The following is a 22,792-nucleotide window of genomic DNA, read 5'->3' as shown; positions in this document are numbered from 1 at the left end:
CTGGAAAAGGCCCTGTCTTGTCCCCAGCAATCACACTTGCGAAAGTGGTGGGATCAAGAGCAGGGCCTTCCTGCATGTTATCCTATACTGTCAGGTGTTGCCTGTGTAAAAGTTATTTTTCTTCTAATTGGGCAGACCTTTAGGCTTTAGCACCTTTTTCTGTATTCTAAAAGGGACAGTTCATGTAAGCCTTCATCAGTCTGGCCTAATGTACTGGCTTCTGCTTTGGCCACCTTCTGGGAAGTGGTGGCTGCTGCTGAAAGCTCCTATTCTGCAATAGCTAAGCTAGGCTGGGGGGCTGCTGGGAGCTTGTGGTCTCCAACTTTGGCCCTTCCAGCAACCCCTCATCCTCACTCTGAATTGACCAGGACAGTGAGTAGGAGGGTATTCAGGAGCTGAGCATGCAATGTGTTTCTGTTTCTCCCAATACCTCATTCCTTTGCCCAGGTGAAATAGATTCATCGTTGAGCCTAGAATTCCAGGTTTCAGCAGTGGCCAGAGGAGCTTTCACACAAAACTTGTGTACCAGTTGCACCCATACCTTGGGAAGTCAGACTTGGCCACAGTGATCCATGCTCTTGTTACATCAAAACTAGGTTACTGCAACACGTTCTACGTGGGGTTGCCTTTGAAGACTGTTCGGAAACTTCAAATGGTCCAACAAGTAGCAGTCAGATTTCTTTTTTTTCTCTCTCAAAATTATTGTGAATAGTGCAACACAAAATTATATAAACATTCAAAACATTTTCCATTGGTAACACGTGTTTACATCATTCCCCCTATTTCTCCCTCCCACCTCTCCCTGGGAACAGTTTACAGATTTTTCTGTATTTATTATGATTGTTCAATCATGAGGATAATCTTATTTAAGTCTTTATATTTATCTTTTTTCTTTATTCTGTAAATTAAGCCTTTCCATTTTGCCTTCTATGACTTTCTGAATTGGCCCGTCCTGTAGTAACTTTTCCTTTCACTAATGTAGTCTTGGAGGAGGTAATCCACTAAATATTATACCGTGTTTTTGTGTCTCATTTCTTTTGGTCCTTCCAGTCTAAAGCAGCAGAAACTTTAATAGCATCTAACATGTAATTTATTAATCCTCACCGGAGCAGGGTACAGGGAGCACACAACTCCCCTGTTACACAAGCTCCACTGGCTGCCAGTTTGCTACCAAGCGCAATTCAAAGTGCTGGCTTTAGCTTATAAAACCCTAAACCAGGGGTCCTCAAACTTTTTAAACAGAGGGCCAGGTCACAGTCCCTCAAATTATTGGAGGGCCAGATTATAATTTGAAAAAAAATATGAATGAATTCCTATGCACACTGCACATAACTTATTTGTAGTGCAAAAAACACTGAAAAATAATACAATAATTAAAATGAAGAACAATTTTAACAAATATAAACTTATTAGTATTTCAATGGGAAGTGTGGGCCTGCTTTTGAAATAGGATTGTTGTGGTTGGGTGCTTTCAAGTTGTTTCAGACTTAAGTTGACTCTGAGTGAGGGCCGAGTAAATGACCTTGGAGGGCCGTATCCAGCCCCCAGACCTTAGTTTGAGGACCCCTGCCCTAAACAGTTCCAGCCCAGCTTACCTTTCTGAACGTATCTCCCTCACAGATGTTAAGATCTTCCGGGGAGGCCTTGCTCTCGATCCTTCCTGTGTTGCAAGTGCAGTTGGTAGGGATGAAGGACAGGGCCTTCTCAGTGGTGGCTCCCTGGCTCTGGAACTCCCTCCCCAGTGAGATTAAATCAGCACCCTCCCTCCTGGCCTTTGGAAAGAAAATAGAGACGTGGTTGTGGGACCAAGCTTTTGGCCAGTAAAATAATGCAGTGCCAAAAATTAGGAAATACGTGCAATAACAATTGGAATGGCTATGGTGTACAATTTTTGGATCATGTGATTTTAATATTTATACTAGGATGTTTTAATGCTTTGTTTTAATGTTTAAGTGTTGTTTACGTCTTATGTTTAATTATTTTAATTTATAGTTATATGTTAGTGTTCAGTTGTTAGGGTTTTCTCTTTCTATATGTATATGTCATTAAAGTTTTGCCATTAATGTGCTGCAAACCACCTTGAGTCCCCCCCCCCTGGTGTGAGAAAGGCAGTATATAAATATAGTAAATAACTAGTAAATAAATAGACGCTCAGGGCATAGAGGAAGAAGAGCAGGAATAGGCCCTGAGCACTGTTTCACTTATCCTGTGGGCACTGGCTCCTCTTCCTCTTCCTTTCTTCAGTGAGTTTGGTTTCATCCAGGAAAAGGAAGGGAGGTACCAGGCAAAACAGAAATATGTAGTGTATAGAAAGAGGAAAAGCAGACATGATGTTGCAGGTGGTTGCTCCCCCTGCTCTTTCCTCTTGGACTGCACTTTGTAGTTCCTCCTCCAAGAGACTGTAGCCATGGCAACACCCTCCTTCCAAAATATTAGTGATTTTCCACTTTTACTGAGGGGAGGGCTTGTCCTAGTGAAAGTGGATAGACTATAATTTCTTATTACACCAGTAGAAGTTGTAGAGCCCCTACTAATTCCGTTTTCTGCACACTGTCAGGTAATTCCCTACAAAGCGCGGGTGATCAAGGCACTAGCCAAACCCTTGGATGACAAAAAACGTCTGGTGCGAAAAGAAGCTGTGGCAGCACGAGGAGAGTGGTAAGTAGATAATAACTGTCTAACAGATTATCATAGGCAGTCTCTCGTGGCCAAGTGTGATTGTCTTCCAAGTGTATAGAACAGAACTGAGCTACTGTTGAAGGGCTGCTGCATTGGCTCACTAGACATACCTCTCTGCTGCTCCATTCCTAAATCTTAGTCCCCAGGTGGGCTGCAAAGTTTGGGGACGTTGTTTTAGGCCAACAGCAGAATTTTCCTCCAGAAGGAAGTGACTGGGAGGTCTTCCAGGCAGGAAAAATATGTGGCCCAGAAGCCATACTTTTTCCATTTCTGCTGTGGAAAAATGTTCACTATTCTTACATAGTAGTCTTAATCATTATGCTCCCTTGGTGCTCACTGCTGTGAGCCAGGTGGCTAATATTCAGTTTGGATATTTGAATTTGGTTCAGGGTTTTATTCATTGCTGTCATCAAAACTGATGTTTTCTTCTTGCTCTTCAGGTTTCTTCTTGGGACCCCTGGCAGGTGAAGATGCACAGTGAGGCTCAAGATGGAGAATCTCACCTGCCAAGTTACCTGCCTTGACATCATGTGTTCTGTATTGCCTTGAAAGCAGCAGGACTCTGGGCACAAGTGGAGGACCTTTTTTATGGGCTGCCATTTCTGTGTGCCGGCACAGTCCTAACCACATCTGGGTCCAGTAGGATGCAATGGCCAGCTGAATCTTGCAGCAGCAATGCAGTTCGTGGAGATGACAGGATGACTGCACACTGTGTGTGTGGAGCCAGAAGAATAAACAATTTGTTTCCTAACAGCCTCTGGAAAAGGTGAATCTTGTGGGAAGGGAAACAGTAGAGGAAGGGAGCTCGGTGCTGCTGTTGGCCTTTGTCCCAACTTCCATTTTAAGTTTAAGTTTTAAATTCTAGATTTCTAGCAATTGCCACAAGTGTATCAACAGAAATAGAAAGCTCGGCCTCTTGTGAGAAACTGCTCTGTGTCTATTCATTCAAAATCCATTTTTGCATAATAGATCTTCTCTAGCAATAGCGAATTGTTGGGGTGAGGGAGTTTAAAAGTTCAAAAAGGAACATTCAATGGCTTCCGGGTATTTTATGTTACGTCATGGAATTTCTCAGATAAAATGTAGCAAAACAGGGACCATTTCACTATATAAGTTTAATTCTCAGGCAGGACAGTTTGCAACCACTGTTAAACCTGCAATATGCAGTCCTTTCCTGGCACTATCCTATATAATTGCTGCTCACTGTCAAGCAGTTGCTATCCTGGGTTTAGGATACATAGAAATCCAGCAAGGCTTCTGGGAGAGACACTACATGGAGGTTGGTTTTTGTTGTTATTGTTTATTCTTTCATTCAGACCAGACCATTCTGGCAGCCACCCCCAGGTCCTCCAAGGCCAAGCCAGTCACTACAAGGATACCATCCACCCATCTTGCCCTTGGTTGGCCCCTCTTCCTTTTTCCTTTTATTTTCCTTCCATTTCCCCCAGCATCATTGTCTTCTCCAAGCTTTCCTGTCTTCTCATTACGTGGCCAAAGTATTTCATCTTTGCCTCTAATATCCTTCCCTCCAGTAAGCAGTCAGGCATTATTTCCTGGAGAATGGATTGGTTTGATCATCTTGCAGTCTAAGGCACTCTCCAGCACCACAGTTCAAAAGTGTCTATCTTCCTTCCCTCAGCCTTCCTTGTGGTCCAGCTCTCACATCCATAGGTTACTACAGGGAATACTACTGCTTTAACTATGCGGATCTTTGTTGCTTGTGTAATGTCTCTACTCTTCACTATTTTATCGAGATTGGTCATTGCTCTCCTCCCAAGAAGTAAACGTATTCTGATTTCCTGGCTGCAGTCTGCGCCTACAATAATCTTTGCACCTAGATCTACGAAGTCTGTCACTGCCTCCATGTTTTCTCCCTCTATTTGCCAGTTATTAATCAGTCTTGTTGCCACAATCTTGGTTTTTTTTAACTGCAACCCAGCTTTTGCACTTTCTTCTTTCATCTTGGTTAGAAGGCTCCTCAACTCCTCCTCGCTTTCAGCCATCAAAGTGGTATGATCTGCATATCTAAGGTTGTTAATGTTTCTTCCAGCAATTTTAACTCCCACTTTGGATTCAATTAGTATTTTTTAGAAATACTCATATGATTAGAATATTGTTGAACGATCACAAGTGTCTGTTTCCATTTTGGATGTTGCATATAATAGCCTTGTAGACCAGGGGTCCTCAAACTAAGGCTCGGGGGCTGGATGCAGCCCTCCAAGGTCATTTACCTGTCCCTTACTCAGGGTGAAATGACTTGAAAGCACACAACAACAACAACAATCCTTTCTCATCAGCCAAAAGCAGGCCCACACTTCTCATTGAAATACTAATAAGTTTATATTTGTTAAAATTGTCCTTCATTTTAATTATTGTATTGTTTTAAGTGCTTTTTGCACTACAAATAAGATATGTGCAGTGTGCATAGGAATTCATTCATGTTTTTTCAAATTATAATCCAGCCCTCCAACAGTTTAAGGGACTGTGACTTGCCCTCTGTTTAAAAAGTTTGAGGACCCCTGTTGTAGACACATCAGTTAACATATCTGCTAGTTTATGCACTCACCTTCATCAGTAGCTAGATATAAATGATAAACGAGCTGGAAATGCCTAGAGAGAGATGTCTGCGTATTCTCAAGGGAAAGCCATAAAATAGTGCGGTACCTGTAAATAGCAGTCTCTTCCAGCAGTTGAGTTTATGATCTGCACCAAGAAAGCTCTGTGGTCACCACTGCTTCACCTACGATTTTCAGAAACCAGGGTTGGGATAGATTGCTGATGCTGCTGGCATAATGAGCACATCTCTTCCTGCTCTTAAATGCTTAATCATAACATTGTTTTAAACTCATCAGACACTGAATTAACCTGCAATAAATGCTAAGGCGCCAAAGGAGCCTTAATCACTCCTTAAGACTTGTGTGGGTTGCAAAGGAAGTGAGAAGTACTTACTGGAAATGTAAATGCTCCCTAATCAAACACTGAACTCAGCTTCAAACCAGCCGCGTGTTTCTTCAAATTTCTTTAAAAAAAATTGTAGGTAAATTTCACATGGTAGTAATGAAAGATTGCTAATTTATAGGGTTCTGTACACTCACCCCCCCCCCCCACAACTCTACTGAACCACTAATAGTTGCATATGAATTACATAGATAGTGTGTCCACTTCCAGGTCTTTCTTTCATTTGACAGTGCGAACATGAGCCTCTCTACGACAGGAGCTTGCAGGGAGTGTAATTCGAGGCTAGCCTAGATAAAGTAAAATGGAAATTGGCAGAAGGTGAAACGTCCTGGGTAATTTATCTGCAAGGGAGGAAATCCAATTTATACAGTGCCTGAACCTATTTTTTCTGAGTCGTTCTCTAAGTTCTATGAAGTCCTGTTACTGAAGGATTCCACAGTTTGTATTGCTTAGATATTATCATCATAACCCCATCCCTTTTCTCCCTGTAGAGGAATTGGCAGCACATGTTAAAAACATCTTTTATTTCTACATCTTTTTTTTAAAAAAAATCCTGCCTTAGAGGGGTGGCAGCAGGACCCTGGCATGTCAGCCAACCTCCATGAGTTTGGGGATGAGGATCGGGGGGCAGATGCTATCATCCCATTGGGAACAACACCACTTTGTCCTAGAGGTTCAGGCAGGGATCGTGTGCAGAAACACAAAACAGATGTGAGCAAGACATCCTGGTTTCACCTCAGCCGCCTGCAGCTGGGGGTTCCTCAGCTTTCCTCCTAAGGCTGTTGCAGTAAGCAGTTCACTTCGGATGATCCAGCAAGAGTGAATTAGGTCACTTCAGGCACTGAACTTTCTGTTATGCTTCTCAGTGAGAGCAACCTGTGGCCTTTAGTCTTGCATCAGTAGGTGTAATCCATTCCTTATTAAACTCAGATCGCCAACAGAGGAGCCTTCTGTTCAGCTACGCAGGGTGGAGTGTCCCAATGCAGGCCAGTACCATAGGGTGGGTGGGTAGATGGCAGCAGAAATCGAGTAAACCAGTGCCTAGAAGGGAGCAGATCCTTCAGAATGACTGTTGGAGAGCAGGATCTCATACAACAATGGTTCTCAACCTGTGGGTCCCCAGATGTTTTGGCCTTCAACTCCCAGAAATCCTAACAGCTGGTAAACTGGCTGGGATCTCTGGGAGTTGTAGGCCAAAACACCTGGGGACCCACAAGTTGAGAACCACTGCCATGCAGAAAGGTGTTTATAACCTAAGGCCTAAAGTGTTGTAAAGAACCTTGAAGGCTCCACCATTACTTGGAATCCAAAACTACATACAGAAGAGTCTCGCTTATCTGACATTCCGTCTTATCTGACGTCCCCCTTTTCTTCCAAAATTTCCCCTTCAATTAAAGGAGTGCTCCCCAACTCTCTCTCAATTCCCAATAAGTTTAAAAGGCAAGACGAGGAGGAGGAAGGAGGAAAGGGGAAAAAGAGGCAGGACCGGAAGCAGAAGTGTCCTCCTTCCCTCTGATTTCTACACTTCTCTTTTGCATCCGGGCACTTTCTGCATCCGGGCACTTCCTGCTGGGCTTCTCTAGCCCCAAAGTGTTGCCTTTCCTTAACCCTTTGAACCCCTGTTGTTAGTATTCTGGGTGTCTAGCGCCGCATCAGACGGATAACAGTAGGAGACTCCATATTATCCAACATTTTCGTTTAGCCGATGTTCTGCTGGCCCATTTATGTCAGATAAGCAAGGCTCTACTATACTTGTAACTGCTTAACCAATTACAACCACTTTGTCTATTCACCACACCAAAGTATGCACCAGCCAGTTTCTTCTCGTTCCTCCTGTTTCTTACCTTTGCGTCTCCAAACCCAGGAAAACTTTCCAATTCCCTAGAGGGCCATAGTTGTATGGATTTCGAAACACCTATAAAGGAAAGGAAAAATAGAATCCTATTCCAGCAGTATTTTTCTGTACTGTGTAGCATCCCTTACTGAAAGAGCCCAAAATGCAATTCAACGAATGGAATAATTCAGCTGATCCAATAAATGCAAACTCTTAAAATCTCTTTTGAGGTTTTACAGCCGAGTTATTCTTTGCAATTACAGCTCCGATTTTCACACCCAGTATAATTTCTGGCCATGCTGGCTGGGGGATTCTGAGAGCAGTAGTCCCAAGTAATTTGCATGTGTTTGATAGTATCAGCTTCTTGAGATTTAACTCTTCTGAGTTCCAAAGTATTTTTCCCAAGATCTACCGGCGGAGTGGGAGCTTCATCTGTTCCAAATCTCATGTATTACACACAATGAAATAAATAAACTTTCATGGGACCCTTCCCTAAACAAATAAGCTCAGTCACTTTGCCTTGCCTCATCCCAGTCAATTCATTCTCTGATTTCTCACCTTGCCCTTCAATCTGAGTCTTCTTTTTTCTTTCCGGTTGATGTGTCTTTCAATGCTGGTCTCGCCACGCGTGATGAGGACAGAATGCCAGATCATGAGGGCACCTAAAGCCAAGGCTACTGAACTGGAAATTGAAGGAGGACAGTTGTAAAATGCCAAAGAGCGGAGAAAATTATCAAATGCTCAGAAAGTGTCAGTTGGGGAAAGCTCTGGGCTGTTGACTTTTGCAAAGCATAGAGGAGAAGACAGATGGACAGAGTTGAGTAAGAAGGTTGAACTGTCCGCCTTCAGAAAGCAGTCTGGACAGTCGTCCTCCTTTCTCCCCATAAGCAGTATCAACCAAACAGATTAGTTACCTGCAAAGGACCCAGGCATACACTATACTCTTGTGGAAAGCTCGCTGGCGGAAGGAGAAGGTAGGTGGTGGTGTCTGAGAGTAAGTCTGCAAGGAAAAGCAAATGTTGCAGTGATCAGAGGTCAAAAGGACAGCCATGGCAGTTATGAGGATGACGCAGAAGGCTTTGAAGGGCAGATGAATGGATGGACAGCACAGCAGACAAGACTACACCTGCCAAGTAACAAGGACCTCAATGATCATGAATCAGTGACGGACAGAGCATGGGTACTGGGGCCCAGTACTTGTGTCCCCTATCTGTTCCTGGCATTCCAAAATTCAGCAAATAACTGGATGCCAGCTGAAATGGGGCTCCAGTATTCCCTTGTGGAGAAGAGGGAAGGAGTATTTCTGCCCAGGAAAGGGAATCTGAGCCATTGCAACTACTGCTGTAGATTCTTTCCTGGGACAAAGCACCAAAGCTCCCATACCATGCTCTGTCCTCTCCCTGGCTTGAGCAGCAGAGGAGCAGGTACCCCACCTGATTGGCAGCCACGTGCAGTCTCTCCTTGTCAAGTAGTTTCATTTTCTATCGGATGGAAAAGAGGCCGCCAGTTATACACACTCAATTCTTCTTGGCCTACATACCTCTCTCTGACACAGGTCAGCACCTTGTGTGGTGTCAAGACCAGAAAGGGAGAGCCATGTTCCTCACACAGAGAGAGACAGATAGACCAGCCCCATGCGCCTCAATAGCCATAGCTCGGCAGGGAACCTCACCTCAATGGCCGCGTAGGCCTCCCAGAACAGGTCCCAACCGCTGACACTGCTGTAGATGCAGCCCATGGTCATGAACAGCATGAAGGAGAAGAAGTAGCGATGGTTGAAGTGCCCCACGCAGTTGTTCAGCCATGCTGTCTCATGGAGTTAAAGGTCAGTAATTCTGGGCAAAAAGCTAACCTTCCTCGCTTTGCAACAGTTCTGGAGTTCCCACATTAAATTCCACCGATGGAAGCAACTGGCTCAGTCTAACTTCCATCTATGTCATCCTGAAAGGCTACCAACACGCAATACCCCTCATCTTGAGGATCTGCTTCCCTCAAATTAGATCTACTACTTGATTGGGCACACTTTAAAGTCCAAAGCCATCAAATTGGAAAGATATACTGCACAGGTGGAAGGAAAAGGAATGCTGGTCATAGAACTATTTCCCTTTCAGGCTGAAGCAGAAATGCTTTTGTTTATCCTCATAATATTGACAGAAATGTTCTTTGAAGAAGATAAACAGAAAACTCTTTCTGACATAGCAGGCTACTTATTTTAGTCTGTTAGTGTCTAGTGATCCCATACTTTCCATAAAGACACCTAGGACTCCTGAAATAAGCTGCCCTGCAATAGAGACACTAAACAAATCCTAATGGCCTGTGGAAGGATACGGCAGTGATGGTCCATCTTCAGTATACACCTGTAGGAGGGAAGTAGCATCAACTTTGAGCCTTATTGCATGCAGAAAGACAAGGTGGTGTAAGTAGAGCAGCAAAAGAATGGGGCAGCCACGGGGCATAAGGCAAGCAGCACAATGTAAAAGAAATAGCCCTCCACACATTAGTGTACAAGTAAGCAAGAGACCTGCTGGAAGCTCTTTGGGGGACAGCTAGGTATTAGTTACTCACTGATAGGAATACAAGCTCATATTGCCCCTTTCAATAACTTACATATGGATTATTGTTTTTCTGTGCCCTCAAGCCATTTTGACTCATGGCAATGAGGTGGCAAACTTGTCACAAGAATTGGTCAGAGGTCGGGTTGCCTTTGCCTTCTTCTAAGAGTGTGGCTTTGCCAAGGTTACCCAGTGGGTTTCGTGTACTAGTGCAGTGTTTCTCAACCTCTCTAAAGCTGCAACCCCTTAATACAGTTCCTCATGTCATGGTGACCCCCCAACCATAAACTATTTTTGTTACTACTTCACAACTGTAATTTTGCTACTGTTATGAATCTTCATGTAAAATATCTGATATTCAGGATGGATTTTCATTTGCTGGACCAAATTTGTCACAAATACCCAATATGCCCAAATTTGAACCCTGGTGGGTGGGGACTGATGTTGTCATTTGCGAGTTGTAGTTTCTGGAATTTAAAGTTAGCCTACAATCAAAGAGCACTCTGAACTCCCCCAATGATGGAAAAGAACCAAGCTTGGCACATAGAACTCCCATGACCAACAAAAAAATACTGGAAAGGTTTGATGGGCATTCACCTTGAGTTTTGGAGTTGTAGTTCACCTACATCCAGAGAGCACTGTGGGTTCACAGTGTAAGGTAAGGCCAGCATGTAATTTGTAAATATACCGTATGCTTTTGTGGTATACCAATATTTATGTTGGTTTTTTAATTTTAAAAAACACAGTGGAAAAATAGCAGGCAAGATAAAAAGAAGGGTATGGAAAAAGCAAAGATTTTTGAAGTGAGCAGAGCACACAAAAGCAGTCTTCCTAAGCTTTCATGATCTCTGCAATCCTTTGTTTTAATTCTAAGAGCAGCAGAAATGATGAAAAATATGCCCATGCAAACTAAACATACTTCCTCATTTATTTAGGGCACAAAATCAGGATATTTTTCCTCCCATGCAACTCTGCTTATGCTCATTTTCCATTTCATTGCAGAACTTGTTCTGGGAAAAAGCTATGCTGATATCTTTTTATCTGAAAAGAGCAAAATGGGGATTACACTCTAGGACCCAAGCATAATGGGCATACAATAGCATGCACACAATTTAATCATGTGCATGATATTGTGTGTCTGTTGTGCTTGAGAGATGTTGACAAGCTGGAATGTGTCCACAGGAGGATGACAAATGATCAAGGGTCTGAAGAACAAGCCCTGTGAGGAGTGGCTTAAAGAGTTGGACATGTTTAACCTGCAGAAGAGAAGGATGAGAGGAGACATTATAAATATGTGAGGGAATGCCACAGGAAGGAGGGAGCAGGCTTGTTTTCTGTTGCTCTGGAGGCTAGGACGCAGAACAATGGCTTCAAAGAAAGGAGATTCCATCTGAACATTAGGAAGAACTTCCTGACTGAGAGAGGTGTTCAGCAGTTGAACTCTCTGCCCTGGAGAGTGGTGGAGGCTCCTCCTTTGGAAGCTTTTAAACAGAGGCTGGATGGCCATCTGTCAGGGCTGCTTTGAATGCTATTTTCCTGCTTCTTGGCAGGGGGTTGGACTGGATGGCCCACGAGGTCTTTTCCAATTCTATGATTCTATGATAATTTAATGTGGCTAAAGAGACCCCATTGAGCCTATGTTTAAAACAATAACATCTAAATTTTACATCACAAGGAAACTCTCAAGCCATACTCCAAAAAGTACGCATTACATGAAGTAACTAAAATATTCAGATATGAGCAACTTATTTTATATAAGGAAAAAGTATACAGAAAGGGATTGTGAAAATCAGAAGACACACTAATATTGGCTGCATTCACTGCTTCAGTTCTTGCCACCCTCTCAGCCTCTTCGAAAGGGATTCAATTCTCTGGTTTTTAAAAAAAGTTTCCCATCCTGATTAGCAAATTATTGGGAATCATAGCTAGACACGGGATTCTGCATCTAGAACTACATGGCAGTCTACACGTGGAACTGTGGGAGATAAACATAATTACCATCTGTCACTAGATACTCCCAGAATTTGATGGAGAAACAAGAACTGAGATCTGTCCATTGCGCTCTGTGGGGGAGGAAGGAGGACAACTCAGCTCATGCGTTGCGTGCAGAACGGCCCAGAGGCAAACTAAGCTCTCCGGTTAAAAGGATCAAGAGCAGAGCTAGAAAAATCTTGGCCCGAAATTGGAAAGTGCTGTTGCCTAACGGGATAGGAAGTAATGAGTCAAATGAATTAAATGACTTCTTTTCCATAAATCACCCAGGCAACGTGACTGAAAGGTAGCATTAGACAACTATGAATGTTCATATCCATAGTTGAAGTCTGCTTCGTGCAATAGGAATTTAAGCATTAGTTATGCTTTAGAAGGGCCCCCTAGTGGTGCAACGGGTTAAACCACTGAGCTGAACTTGCTGACCAAAAGTTGGCGGTTCGAATCCGGGGAGTGAGGTGAGTTCCTGCTGTTGGCCCCAGCTTCTGCCAACCTAGCAGCTTGAAAACATGCAAACGTGAGTAGATCAACAGGTACCACTTCTGCGGGAAAGTAACAGCACTCCAAGCAGTCATGCTGGCCGCATGACCTTGGAGGCTTCTATGGACAATGCCGATTCTTCAGCTCAAAAATGGAGATGATGAGCACCACCCCCCAGAGACAGACTCGACTAGACTTAGTGTCAGGGGAAACCTTTACCTTTTTTCTTCTGCTTTAGAAGGAGTTCAAATTTTCACATACTCCTTTCAATATAATTTTTTAAAAATAAATTACAAGGAATCACAAAAAGGTCCTTAAATCTCAAATTGTCACAAGAGAAATACCCACTTGTTGCAGATGCTGCAGTGGTGGGTCCGGGCAGGCTTTGGCGAAATGCATTTCCTGCAGATGGAAACAGCAACAACATCGCTCTTCGACTGCTGTGAGAAGGGAATAGCAGTAGCTGTTTAGCATTCTGTTCTAAAGATGTCCTCTTCTCACATACACAGGCTTCATTGACAATGCATCACTTCTGACCCATGAAAATTTGCATAGGTATTTTCAGTGAGATAATAGAATGGACAAAGTCATGTCATGCAGCCCTGCTTTGAATTCAGGTACAGTGTTCCCTCACTGCTTTGCGGTTCGCTTTTTGCACACTCTCTGTTTTGCGGGTTTTTGCCTCCCATTTTATTAATGGTTGCCCTTACCCAGAGCAGTGTTTGAATCCCACCTCCTGGCAATATATATATATACACACACACACACAGTGTTCCCTCACTTATTGTGGGTGTTACGTTTTTCAGGACCAGCCGCGAAAAGTGAAAATCCGTGAATAGGGACACGACACGACACGACACGACACGACACGACACTACACTACACTACACTACACTACACACACACACACACACACACACACACAGTGTTCCCTCATCGCGGGTGTTACGTTTCAGGACCACCCGCGAAAAGTGAAAATCCGTGAATAGGGACACTATATATGTCCCTATTCACGGATTTTCACTTTTCGCGGGTGGTCCTGAAACATAACACCTGTGATAAGTGAGGGAACACTGTATTTGTTTGAAGCAAAGTAGAAATACAAAAATTTCTGCCCTACCTGTGGGGGACAACCAGGCTGTGTAGTAATGGCCATGTAGTAGTGGAAGACAATCATGACCAGGTTCCAGTGGCCATAGATGAAATGCCAAAAGACCCAGGGAAGGGGATACGTTTGCAGGACGAGTGGCAGGAGGCAGACGTAGACTATGACCACCACAGAGCTGGTCAGTGTGATCACGAGAGCCACAAACACCTGTCAGAAGGATGAGAAGAAGCTTTCAGTCACAACAAGCACTTAAAAAACAACAACAAACCTCAGACTGGGTTGCTATGAGTTTTCTGGGCTGTGCGGCCATGTTCCAGAAGCATTCTCTCCTGATGTTTCACCCACATCTATGGCAGGCAACCTCAGAAGTTGTGAGAGGGAATCATAGAATCATAGAGTTGGAAGAGACCTCATGGGCCATCCAGTCCAATCCCCTGCCAAGAGGCAGGAAAATTGCATTCAAAGCACCCCCGACAGATGGCCATCCAGCCTCTGTTTAAAAGCCTCCAAAGAAGGAGCCTCCACCACACTCCGGGGCGGAGAGTTACATTGCTGAACAGTTCTCTCAGTCAGGAAATTCTTCCTAATGTTCAGATGGAATCTCCTTTCCTGTAGTTTGAAGCCATTGTTCTGCATCCTAGACTCTAGGACAGCAGAAAACAAGCTTGCTCTAAGGATGCCTGCCATAGATGTGGGCAAAAGTCAGGAGAGAATGCTTCTGGAACATGTCCATACAGCCCAGAAAACTCTCAGCGATTGAATGATTCTGGCCATGAAAGCCTTCGACAACATATCAAACCTCAGATGTTTGATATGGATTCCCTCCCCAATGCTGCTTGCTTCTCTTGGAATCTGAAATGTTATGGGTTCCTATCTGGCTTGAAGCCAGGGCCACTTCTAACATTGGGCTGGCTCTATCAGTAAGGCAAAGAGAAGCAGTCATTTCATGAAGCTATGTGCTAAATGGCAGGGAATGGTGGTAAGGCGCTTGGTATGTGCTTCCTAAGCCAATATTGTTCAAAATGGTAGTTCATGTACTGCCAGTATATGAGCCACTGGCTGCTGGTCCCTGGTGAGTTTCCAGGAAAAAAAATATGCCCAATTATCACAAAATGTACCGTGTAGAAATGGCCAATCCCCCACATCAGAAAGCTTGAGATGAACTGTCCTTAGGAGTGGTAGAATGTGCTGTCCTTTCCACAATGGTGAAGTAAGAATCAACTCATCTTCTGTTCAAGGAATTGCCCTTGGGCTGGCTCTAAGTTCCATTATGTTTCCTAGATACTCACCACACCAAACCACCGGGTGACATGATCCACCAGCCAATAGATGGGTTCAAAGAGGGCATCAAGAGCGGTGTCACCATCAGCAAAGGAATTGTAGACCAAGGAGCGCATGCAGAGACGGCCATACAGCCACAGCTGTTGGACGTGCCGGGTCAGCCAAAACCGGCGCCGCTGACCTATCCGCAGGCATTTCAGGAAAAAGCGCATGACAGCAGAGTACATGCGCTGGCGGCTCCTCATCCCTGCCACTCAAAGCCTGGGAAGAGAGGAAGTTACATTAGCATGCATTGCACAGGGAGGATAGGCAAATCAATGAGGAACCCATTTTTCCATCTCCATGTGATTTAGGGATGTAGTAATCCTGTGACTTTACTCATAATCCTTTTTTGTCACTCCAGAAGGAAAAGGAAGACTTCATGTAAAATGAGATTAAAGGGCACAACACTTGCCAGACCACCAGTAAAAAGGTAAAGGTAGTCCCCCGACATTAAGTCCAGTCATGTCTGACTCTGGGGTGTGGTGCTCATCTCTATTTCTAAGCCGAAGAGCCAGCGTTGTCCGTAGACACCTCCAAGGTCATGTGGCCGGCATGACTGTATGGAGCGCTGTTACCTTCCCGCCGGAGCGGTACCTATTGATCTACTCACATTTGCATGTTTTCGAACTGCTAGGTTGGCAGAAACTAGGGCTGACAGTGGAAGCTCACGGCGCTCCCCGGAATCGAACCTGTGACCTTTCGATCAACAAGCTCATCAGCTCAGTGCTTTAACCCACTGCACCACCACCCTCAAATACCAAAGGGGTACACTTTCAAGGGCTGCATTTAGCTTTCCTTTCCTGAATGTCACATGACTTATAGAAACCCAGCAAGATTGTGAGTAGTAGAGAATAAGTAATTCTAAAATGCACATGACTATCATATAGGGAGGGGGCACCATGGCGCAGTGGTTTACACCGCTGAGCTGTAGCACTTGCTGACCAAAAGGTCAGTGGTTCGGATCCACGGAGTGAGGTGAACTCCCATTGTTAGCCCCAGCTTCTGCCAACCTAGCAGTTCGGAAACATGCAAATGTGAGTAGATCAATAGGTACCACTCAGGCAGGAAGATAACAGCACTCTGTGCAGTCATGTCGGCACATGACCTAGCAGGTGTTTATGGACAATGCTGGCTCTTCAGTTTAGAAATGGAGATGAGAACCACCCCCCAGAGTCGGACACTACTAGACTTAATATCAAGGGGAAACCTTTACGTTTACTATCATATAGGGGCAGGGCTGAAATTTTGCTTGCATCCTTCCTTTCATCTCCGAATATTTTTAGGTTGGGAATTATTTAGATGAGGAAAACAAACCTTAAATCCACTCAGAATTAAAGCCTAATTCTTACGAAAGAAGAGAGACAGGCTGCACAATGGCACTTACCTGCTTGCAGGAGTTCAGGATCAGCTGCAACTAATCTAAAAGCCAGGAGGAACCTGAGCTTGATCAGCGCCAGAGAAAGCTGATCTTGGTCAATTAATATTAACCAAGAGTGTGACCCTGGGAGCCCCTCGAGGTTGGTAAACCAAAGAAAGGAAAACCCCAGAACAGGGGTGATGAAGCAGGGACAGGACAAAGAGTCCTGAGAGGGAACATCACTCTACGTTCCCAGGGATCAAAATATATTTAAAAACTATGCATCTTTAACTTAACAGATTTCTCTGCAGCAACAATGACTTCCACTCTCCAGTTAATCTTACTGTACCAGCGAACCTTATCCAAACAACACTCACAGCCACCCTGCATCCTATCAAGTTCTGCTCTGTTCAAAAAGGTGTTTAATGTCTTTCAAACATGTACAATGTTCCCTCACTTATCACGGGGGTTCCGTTCCAGGACCACCCGCAATAAGTGAAAATCCACGAAGTAGGGACGCCATATTAATTTTTATATTTTTATATTATTTTATATATTTTACTAGCCACTCCCTGCCACGCGTTGCTGTGGCCTACTCTGGTGGTCATGGGGGTTCTGTGTGGGAGGTTTGGCCCAATTCTATCGTTGGTGGGGTTCAGAATGTTCTGTGATTGTAGGTAAACTATAAATCCCAGCAAATACAACTCCCAAATGTCAAGATTCTATTTTCCCCAAACTCCACCAGTGTTCACATTTGGGCATATTGAGTATTTGTGTAGAGTTTTGTCCAGATCCATCATTGTTTGAGTCCACAGTGCTTTCTGGATGTAGGTGAACTACAACTCCAAAACCAAAGGACACTGCCCACCAAACCCTTCCAGTATTTTCTGTTGGTCATAGAACTGTGTGCCAAGTTTGGTTCAATTCCATCGTTGGTGGGATTCAGAATGCTCTTTGATTGTAGGTGAACTATAAATTCCAGGAACTACAACTCCCAAATGACAAAATCATTTTTTTTTAGTGAAGGACATACATTGGGTTGTTAGGTGTCTTGTGTCCAAATTTGGTGTCAATTCATCCAGTGGTTTTTGAGTTATGTTAATCCCACAAACGAACATTACATTTTTATTTATATAGATTTTTTATTAATATTTTCAAAAACCCGCGAAACAGCGAGTCCACTAAAAGTGAACTGCGAAGTAGCGAGGGAACACTGTATATACATTCAAGGGTCAGCCTAGGTCTGGGTCTTCTTAGACCCCTTCTACACTGCTATATAATCCAGATTATCAAAGTAGATAATCCATATTATCTTCTTTGAACTGAATTATATGGCAGTGTAGACTCATATAATCCAGTTCAAAGCAGACAATCTGAATCATCTGTTTTGATGATCTGGATTATATGGCAATGTAGAAGGGGCCTTAGTTGCCTAACTGCACAAACTCAAATTTCTGGGCATGCCAGTTGGGCACCGATTCCCTGCTTTGGTCAAGCAGCCCGATGCGTAAACCTAGAAAATGTCTAAGAGGACAGGCAAAGTCTCGGATAATGATCTCTAATATATTTAACTATCTGGGCCATGTAATTAGTTTTCTTTTGATGGAAAACGTAGAGACAAAATTAAGGATCTCAGGTTAATTACTAGGGACTGAAATAAGACAAGCCTAATTATCTAAAGGTCCCAGATTGTGTCTGATCTTGGAAACTAAGCAGAGTCAGCCCTGGTTAGTACTTTGATGGCAGCCCACCAATTAATACCAGGTGCTGCAGATCGTATGTCGGGTGAACAAAGGAACGGGCAAAACCACTTCTGAGCAGTCCTTGTCTAGGAAAACCCTATGAAATTCACGGGGTCACCATAAGCTGACAAGTAATTTGAAAGCACACACTCACATAGATCAAACAACTTGGGTCTAGGTTATTTGAAAGACAGTATCACTCTTTATGAATCTATCAAAATCACAATCACATGGAGGTGGCCTTCTCTTTGTCCCACCACTTTTCCTAGCTTGTTTGGTGGGAAGAAAGGAGAGGGCCTTTTCAGTGGCTGCTCCCAGACTCTGGAATTCCCTCCTTAGGGCCCATTCCTGCTTGGCTTGTGCAGGCAGGTTAAAAAGTACCTGCCTTTGGGCATATATGGACTGATGAATGATGGGCTCTTGGAGATGATGAGATTTGGATTTTAGAGTTGTGTGCAGAGTTTTAATGCATTTTAATGTTTAATGGTTTTAATGACACAAGATTAATTATGTATGTATATATCTGAGTACATAAAAGATAAAGGCTTCCCCTTGACATTAAGTGGTGCTCATCTTCATTTCTATGGAGCCCCTGGTGGCACAGTGGGTTAAACCCCTGTGCCGACAGGACTGAAGACTGGTTTGAATCCGGGGAGGGGCGGATGAGCTCCCTCTATCAGCTCCAGCTCGTCATGCGGGGACATAAGTGAAGCCTCCCACAAGGATGATAAAAACATTAATTCATCCGGGCGTCCCCTGGGCAACGTCCTTACAGACGGCCAATTCTCTCACACCAGAAGCAACTTGCAGTTTCTCAAGTCGCTCCTGACATGACAAAAAAAACAAAAACACTCAAATTCTAAACTGAAGAGCCGGAGTTGTCCATAGATGCGTCCAAGGTCATGTGGCTGGCTTGAATACATGGAGCCCCGTTATCTTCCCACCGGAGCAGTACCTATTGATCTACTCACATTTGCATGGTTTCAAACTGCTATGTTGGCAGAAGCTGAAACTAACAGAAGGAACTCACCCTGCTCCCCAAATAAATTTTAGTTTTATCCCGACTTTCTCCCAACATAGGGACTCAAAGCAATTAACAGCAAACATGACACAGTACAATTAGAACAGGACAAATGCATTAATTAAAATAGGAATATAAAAACTATAAATGCAATCAAATCCTTATATCACGGAACATAACAAATATTAAAATACATTTAAAACTACACAGCTCCCCAAAAATCTCATTCAGCAGCCTGCAGGTCCTTCCACACAACCATATAACCCAGAATATCAAGCCAAAAAGTCCACAATATCTGCTTTGAACTGGATTATCTGAGTCTACATTGTCATATAATCCAGCTCAGTGTGAATTTTATACAGCTGTGTGGAAGGGGGCCTGCCTCTCGTCGATTCCACAAATGTACAATGGAAGAGGAAAGGTTTTACCTGCTTATGAAAGGCAAGCAATGATGGTGTCACTGGGGGCCCTTCCACACAGCTGAGTAAAATCCCACATTTTCTGCTTTGAACTGGAATATATGGCAATGGGAACTCAGGGCCCTTCCACACAGCCCTATATCCCAGAATATCAAGGCAGGAAATCCCACATCATCTGAGTGTGGACTCAGAGAACCCAGTTCAAAGCAGATATTGTGGAACTTTTTGCCTGCATCTTCTGGGATATAGAGCTGTGTGGAAAGGCCCTTAGATAACCCAGTAGATATTGTGGGATTTTCTGCCTTGATATTTTGGGATATAGGCTGTACAGAAGGGCCCTAGGTGTCTCTAGGGAGGGAGTTCAAGAGTCTGGGAGCAGTGCCTTTACATTGTTTCAATTGGCATTGTTTTGTATTTGTTGTTAGCTGGCTTGAGTTCTTCTATTGCAGGCATGGGCAAACTTCGGTCCTCCAGGAGCTTTGGACTTCAACTCCCACAATTCCTAACAGCCTACTAGCTGTTAGGAATTATGGAAGTTGGACTTCAAAATGTGTTGGGGGGGCATCGTTTGCCCATGCCCGCTATATTGGGAAAAAGGTGGGATAATAAAATAAACAAATAAAAATAAAGTAAATAAACAAAGACTGGGTGATAAAAGACCTGGCTTCAACTTGCAGGAAAAGTTATTCCACCTGAACATGAGGAAGAACTTTCTGACTGTGAGAACTGTCCAGCAGTGGAACTCTCTGCCCCGGAATGTGGTGGAGGCTCCTTCTTTGGAGGCTTTTAAACAGAGGCTGGATGGGCATCTGTCGGGGGTGATTTAAATGCGATTTTCCTACTTCTTGGCAGGGGGTTGGACTGGATGGCCCACGAGCTCTCTTCCAATTCTATGATTCTAAGCAGAGGGTGGCTGGCCATGTGTTGGGAGTGCTTTGATTGTGTGCTCCTTCATGGCAAAATGGGGTTAGAGACTCAATGGCCTTTTGTGGTCTCTTGCAATCCTATAGATTCTTTTCTATGGCTGTAAGACCTTCCCCCGTACAGTGAGCCTGTCTCTGGTGGAATCATAGCATACTGTCTATATGTGGCACATTAATATCCACTCTCACAGACAGATAGAGAGGCATTGTCTTCCCAGTTGCTCCCAGAGGTCATCCCCTCCCTTTCGGCCAGCTGGGCAGAGCTGGCAAGGTTCCTGGGCACAGATTACCAGTGACTTTTGAAGCCCCTTTGCCAGATGGCAGCATCAGCGTCACAGGGGGAGATTATCACCACTGAGATGCTCCCAGGGAGCAGGGGATGCGTGGGAGGCTTAATGGGTTCCTTGCAAGCAGAGGAGGAATGCCCTCCATGCCATCAGAGCCTCATCCCTTCTGAAGGGGAAACAGGACAACTCCAGTCATCACCCCCTTGAAACAGTCTACACTGTAGAGTTAACGCAGTTTGACACCACTTTAACTGCGTGGCTCAATGCTATTGGAATCCTGGGATTTGCAGGCAGGTAAAGCAGCAGCACTCTTTGTCACAGAGCTAGCATTGAGCCAGGGCAGTTAAAGTATCAAACCTCAATATCTATAGAAATAAAAATGTAATGTTCGTTTGTGGGATTAACATAACCCAAAAACCACTGGACGAATTGACACCAAATTTGGACACAAGACACCTAACAACCCAATGTATGTCCTTCACTCAAAAAATGGATTTTGTCATTTGGGAGTTGTAGTTGCTGGGATTTATAGTTCACCTACAATCACAGAGCATTCTGAACCCCACCAATGATAGAATTGAACCAAACTTGGCACACAGAACTCCCATGACCAACAGAAAATACTGAAAGGGTTTGGTGGGCAGTGTCCTTTGGTTTTGGAGTTGTAGTTCACCTACATCCAGAGATCACTGTGGACTCAAACAATGATGGATCTGGACCAAACTCTACACGAACACTCCATATGCCCAAATGTGAACACTGGTGGAGTTTGGGGAAAATAGAATCTTGACATTTGGGAGTTGTAGTTCCTGGGATTTATAGTTCACCTACAATCTCAGAGCATTTTGAACCCCACCAACGATAGATTTGGGCCAGACCTCCCACACAGAACCCTCATGTGGGCCACAGCAACGCGTGGCAGGGGATGGGTAGTCTATATAAATAAAAATGTAATGTTCGTTTGTGGGATTAACAGAACTCAAAAACCACTGGATGAATTGACACCAAATTTGGACACAATATACCAGGCATGGGCAAACTTGGGCCCTCCAGGTGTTTTGGACTTCAACTCCCACAATTCCTAACAGCCTACCGGCTGTTAGGAATTGTGGGAGTTGAAGTCCAAAACACCTGGAAGGCCCAAGTTTGCCCATGCCTGCAATATACGTATCAGGCCAATGAGTGACCATCACTCATAAAAACACTAAAAAACACAACAGAAGAGACTAAAAAAGCAAAAAATAGAAAATAAAAATACGTTACTTCCATGCGCAAAACCATATATATGTGTGTGTTTGTGTATATATGTCTGTCTGCTTATATATATATATATATATATATATATATGCAGACAGACATATATAAACACATACACAAATATATACACACACATAAAACTCATATACACAGACTGGGCCACATCAACGCGTGGCAAGGGATGTTTAGTTATATATAAATAAATACCCCCTTGGAGCAATCTACACTGTAGAATTAACACAGTTTGACACCACTTTAACTGCCCTGGCTCAATGCTATTGGAATCCAGGGGTTTGTAGTTAGATGAAGTACCAGCACTCTTTGGCAGAGAGCTAGCACTGAGCCAGGGCAGTTAAAGCGGTATCAAACCGCATTTATTCTACAGTGTAGCTGCACAAACCGGAGGAAGAAAATACTGCACATCCATTCATAAAACCTCTTAGAAGCTGGAGGTTAATATGGGGAAAGCCAGGTCATTATGAAGGGAAGGAAGGAAGAGAAATCATCACAGCCTCCTCTTTGTGATTGAAAGGGTGGAGGGATGCCAAAGGCTTAGCTATGGAAGACGAGCTCCAAAATAACAATGGAGAGGAACAAAGGAGACTCTCTCCTTTAGGGTTCAAAGCATGCAACACAACGAGGCCAAGGCACGGAGCTTACCTGTTCCTGCCATCCTCAGCCCCAGACGCTTCCCGGTTCCTGCCTCACCTGAGCATCTTCTCTCCCACCCTCCCTTTAACAGCCCCGTCCGCGCATGCACGCTGCATGTCCCGAATGGAACTACGATTCCCGTCATGCCCCGCGCGGCGCCTAATACTCTTCCTCCGACATTTTTTCTCTCTCTCTCTCCCGGACGTCTCCCA

At 44.0% G+C, this 22,792-nt stretch overlaps 2 protein-coding genes across 5 annotated transcripts in view; one reads left to right on the top strand and one right to left on the bottom strand.

Annotated features, from left to right (window-relative positions):
- MMS19 (MMS19 homolog, cytosolic iron-sulfur assembly component) overlaps positions 1-3,605 on the top strand; it is a 33,726-nt gene extending 30,121 nt beyond the window's left edge. For all 3 annotated transcript variants that reach the window (XM_060768227.2, XM_067465871.1, XM_067465870.1), the window contains 2 exons: positions 2,558-2,658; positions 3,120-3,605. In XM_060768227.2, coding sequence (XP_060624210.2) covers positions 2,558-2,658; positions 3,120-3,147 — 129 coding nt within the window. In that variant the 3' untranslated portion in view covers positions 3,148-3,605. The remainder of the gene's footprint in view (positions 1-2,557; positions 2,659-3,119) is intronic.
- A 2,539-nt stretch (positions 3,606-6,144) lies between these two features.
- On the bottom strand, positions 6,145-22,762 carry ZDHHC16 (zinc finger DHHC-type palmitoyltransferase 16). Of its 2 annotated transcripts, XM_060768228.2 has the most exons (11): positions 22,590-22,762; positions 14,890-15,142; positions 13,613-13,807; positions 12,841-12,932; positions 9,800-9,828; positions 9,144-9,277; positions 8,905-8,952; positions 8,386-8,471; positions 8,030-8,153; positions 7,482-7,552; positions 6,145-6,678 (listed from the first exon to the last, which is right to left on the bottom strand). In XM_060768228.2, exons 2-11 carry the CDS (start codon positions 15,124-15,126, stop codon positions 6,564-6,566), a joined length of 1,131 nt encoding a protein of 376 aa, XP_060624211.1. In that variant the 5' UTR covers positions 15,127-15,142; positions 22,590-22,762; the 3' UTR covers positions 6,145-6,563. The 2 variants fall into 2 exon arrangements, with proteins under 2 accessions (XP_060624211.1, XP_060624212.1); XM_060768229.2 differs by lacking the exon at positions 8,905-8,952 and having other exon boundaries at positions 22,590-22,760.
- Between the last annotated feature and the right edge of the window lie 30 nt (positions 22,763-22,792).

The sequence above is a fragment of the Anolis sagrei genome, chromosome 3 (genome assembly GCF_037176765.1).
Source record: "Anolis sagrei isolate rAnoSag1 chromosome 3, rAnoSag1.mat, whole genome shotgun sequence".
NCBI classification, from domain to species: domain Eukaryota; kingdom Metazoa; phylum Chordata; class Lepidosauria; order Squamata; family Dactyloidae; genus Anolis; species Anolis sagrei.
The sequence above is the reverse complement of the archived record's forward strand: the minus strand, read 5'-3'. Positions and strand labels throughout refer to the sequence as shown.

Bases quoted from the DNA above. Each gene is read 5' to 3' on its own strand.
- ZDHHC16 (XM_060768228.2), bottom strand. From the start codon at position 15,126: ATGAGGAGCCGCCAGCGCATGTACTCTGCTGTCATGCGCTTTTTCCTG. The intron at 13,808-14,889 runs GTGAGTATCTAG...TCCTTCTGACAG, and splicing joins TCACCCGGTGGTTTGGTGTG to GTGTTTGTGGCTCTCGTGAT. The intron at 8,472-8,904 runs GTGGGGTACCTG...TTTTCCTTGCAG, and splicing joins TGCACGTGGCTGCCAATCAG to ACTTACTCTCAGACACCACC.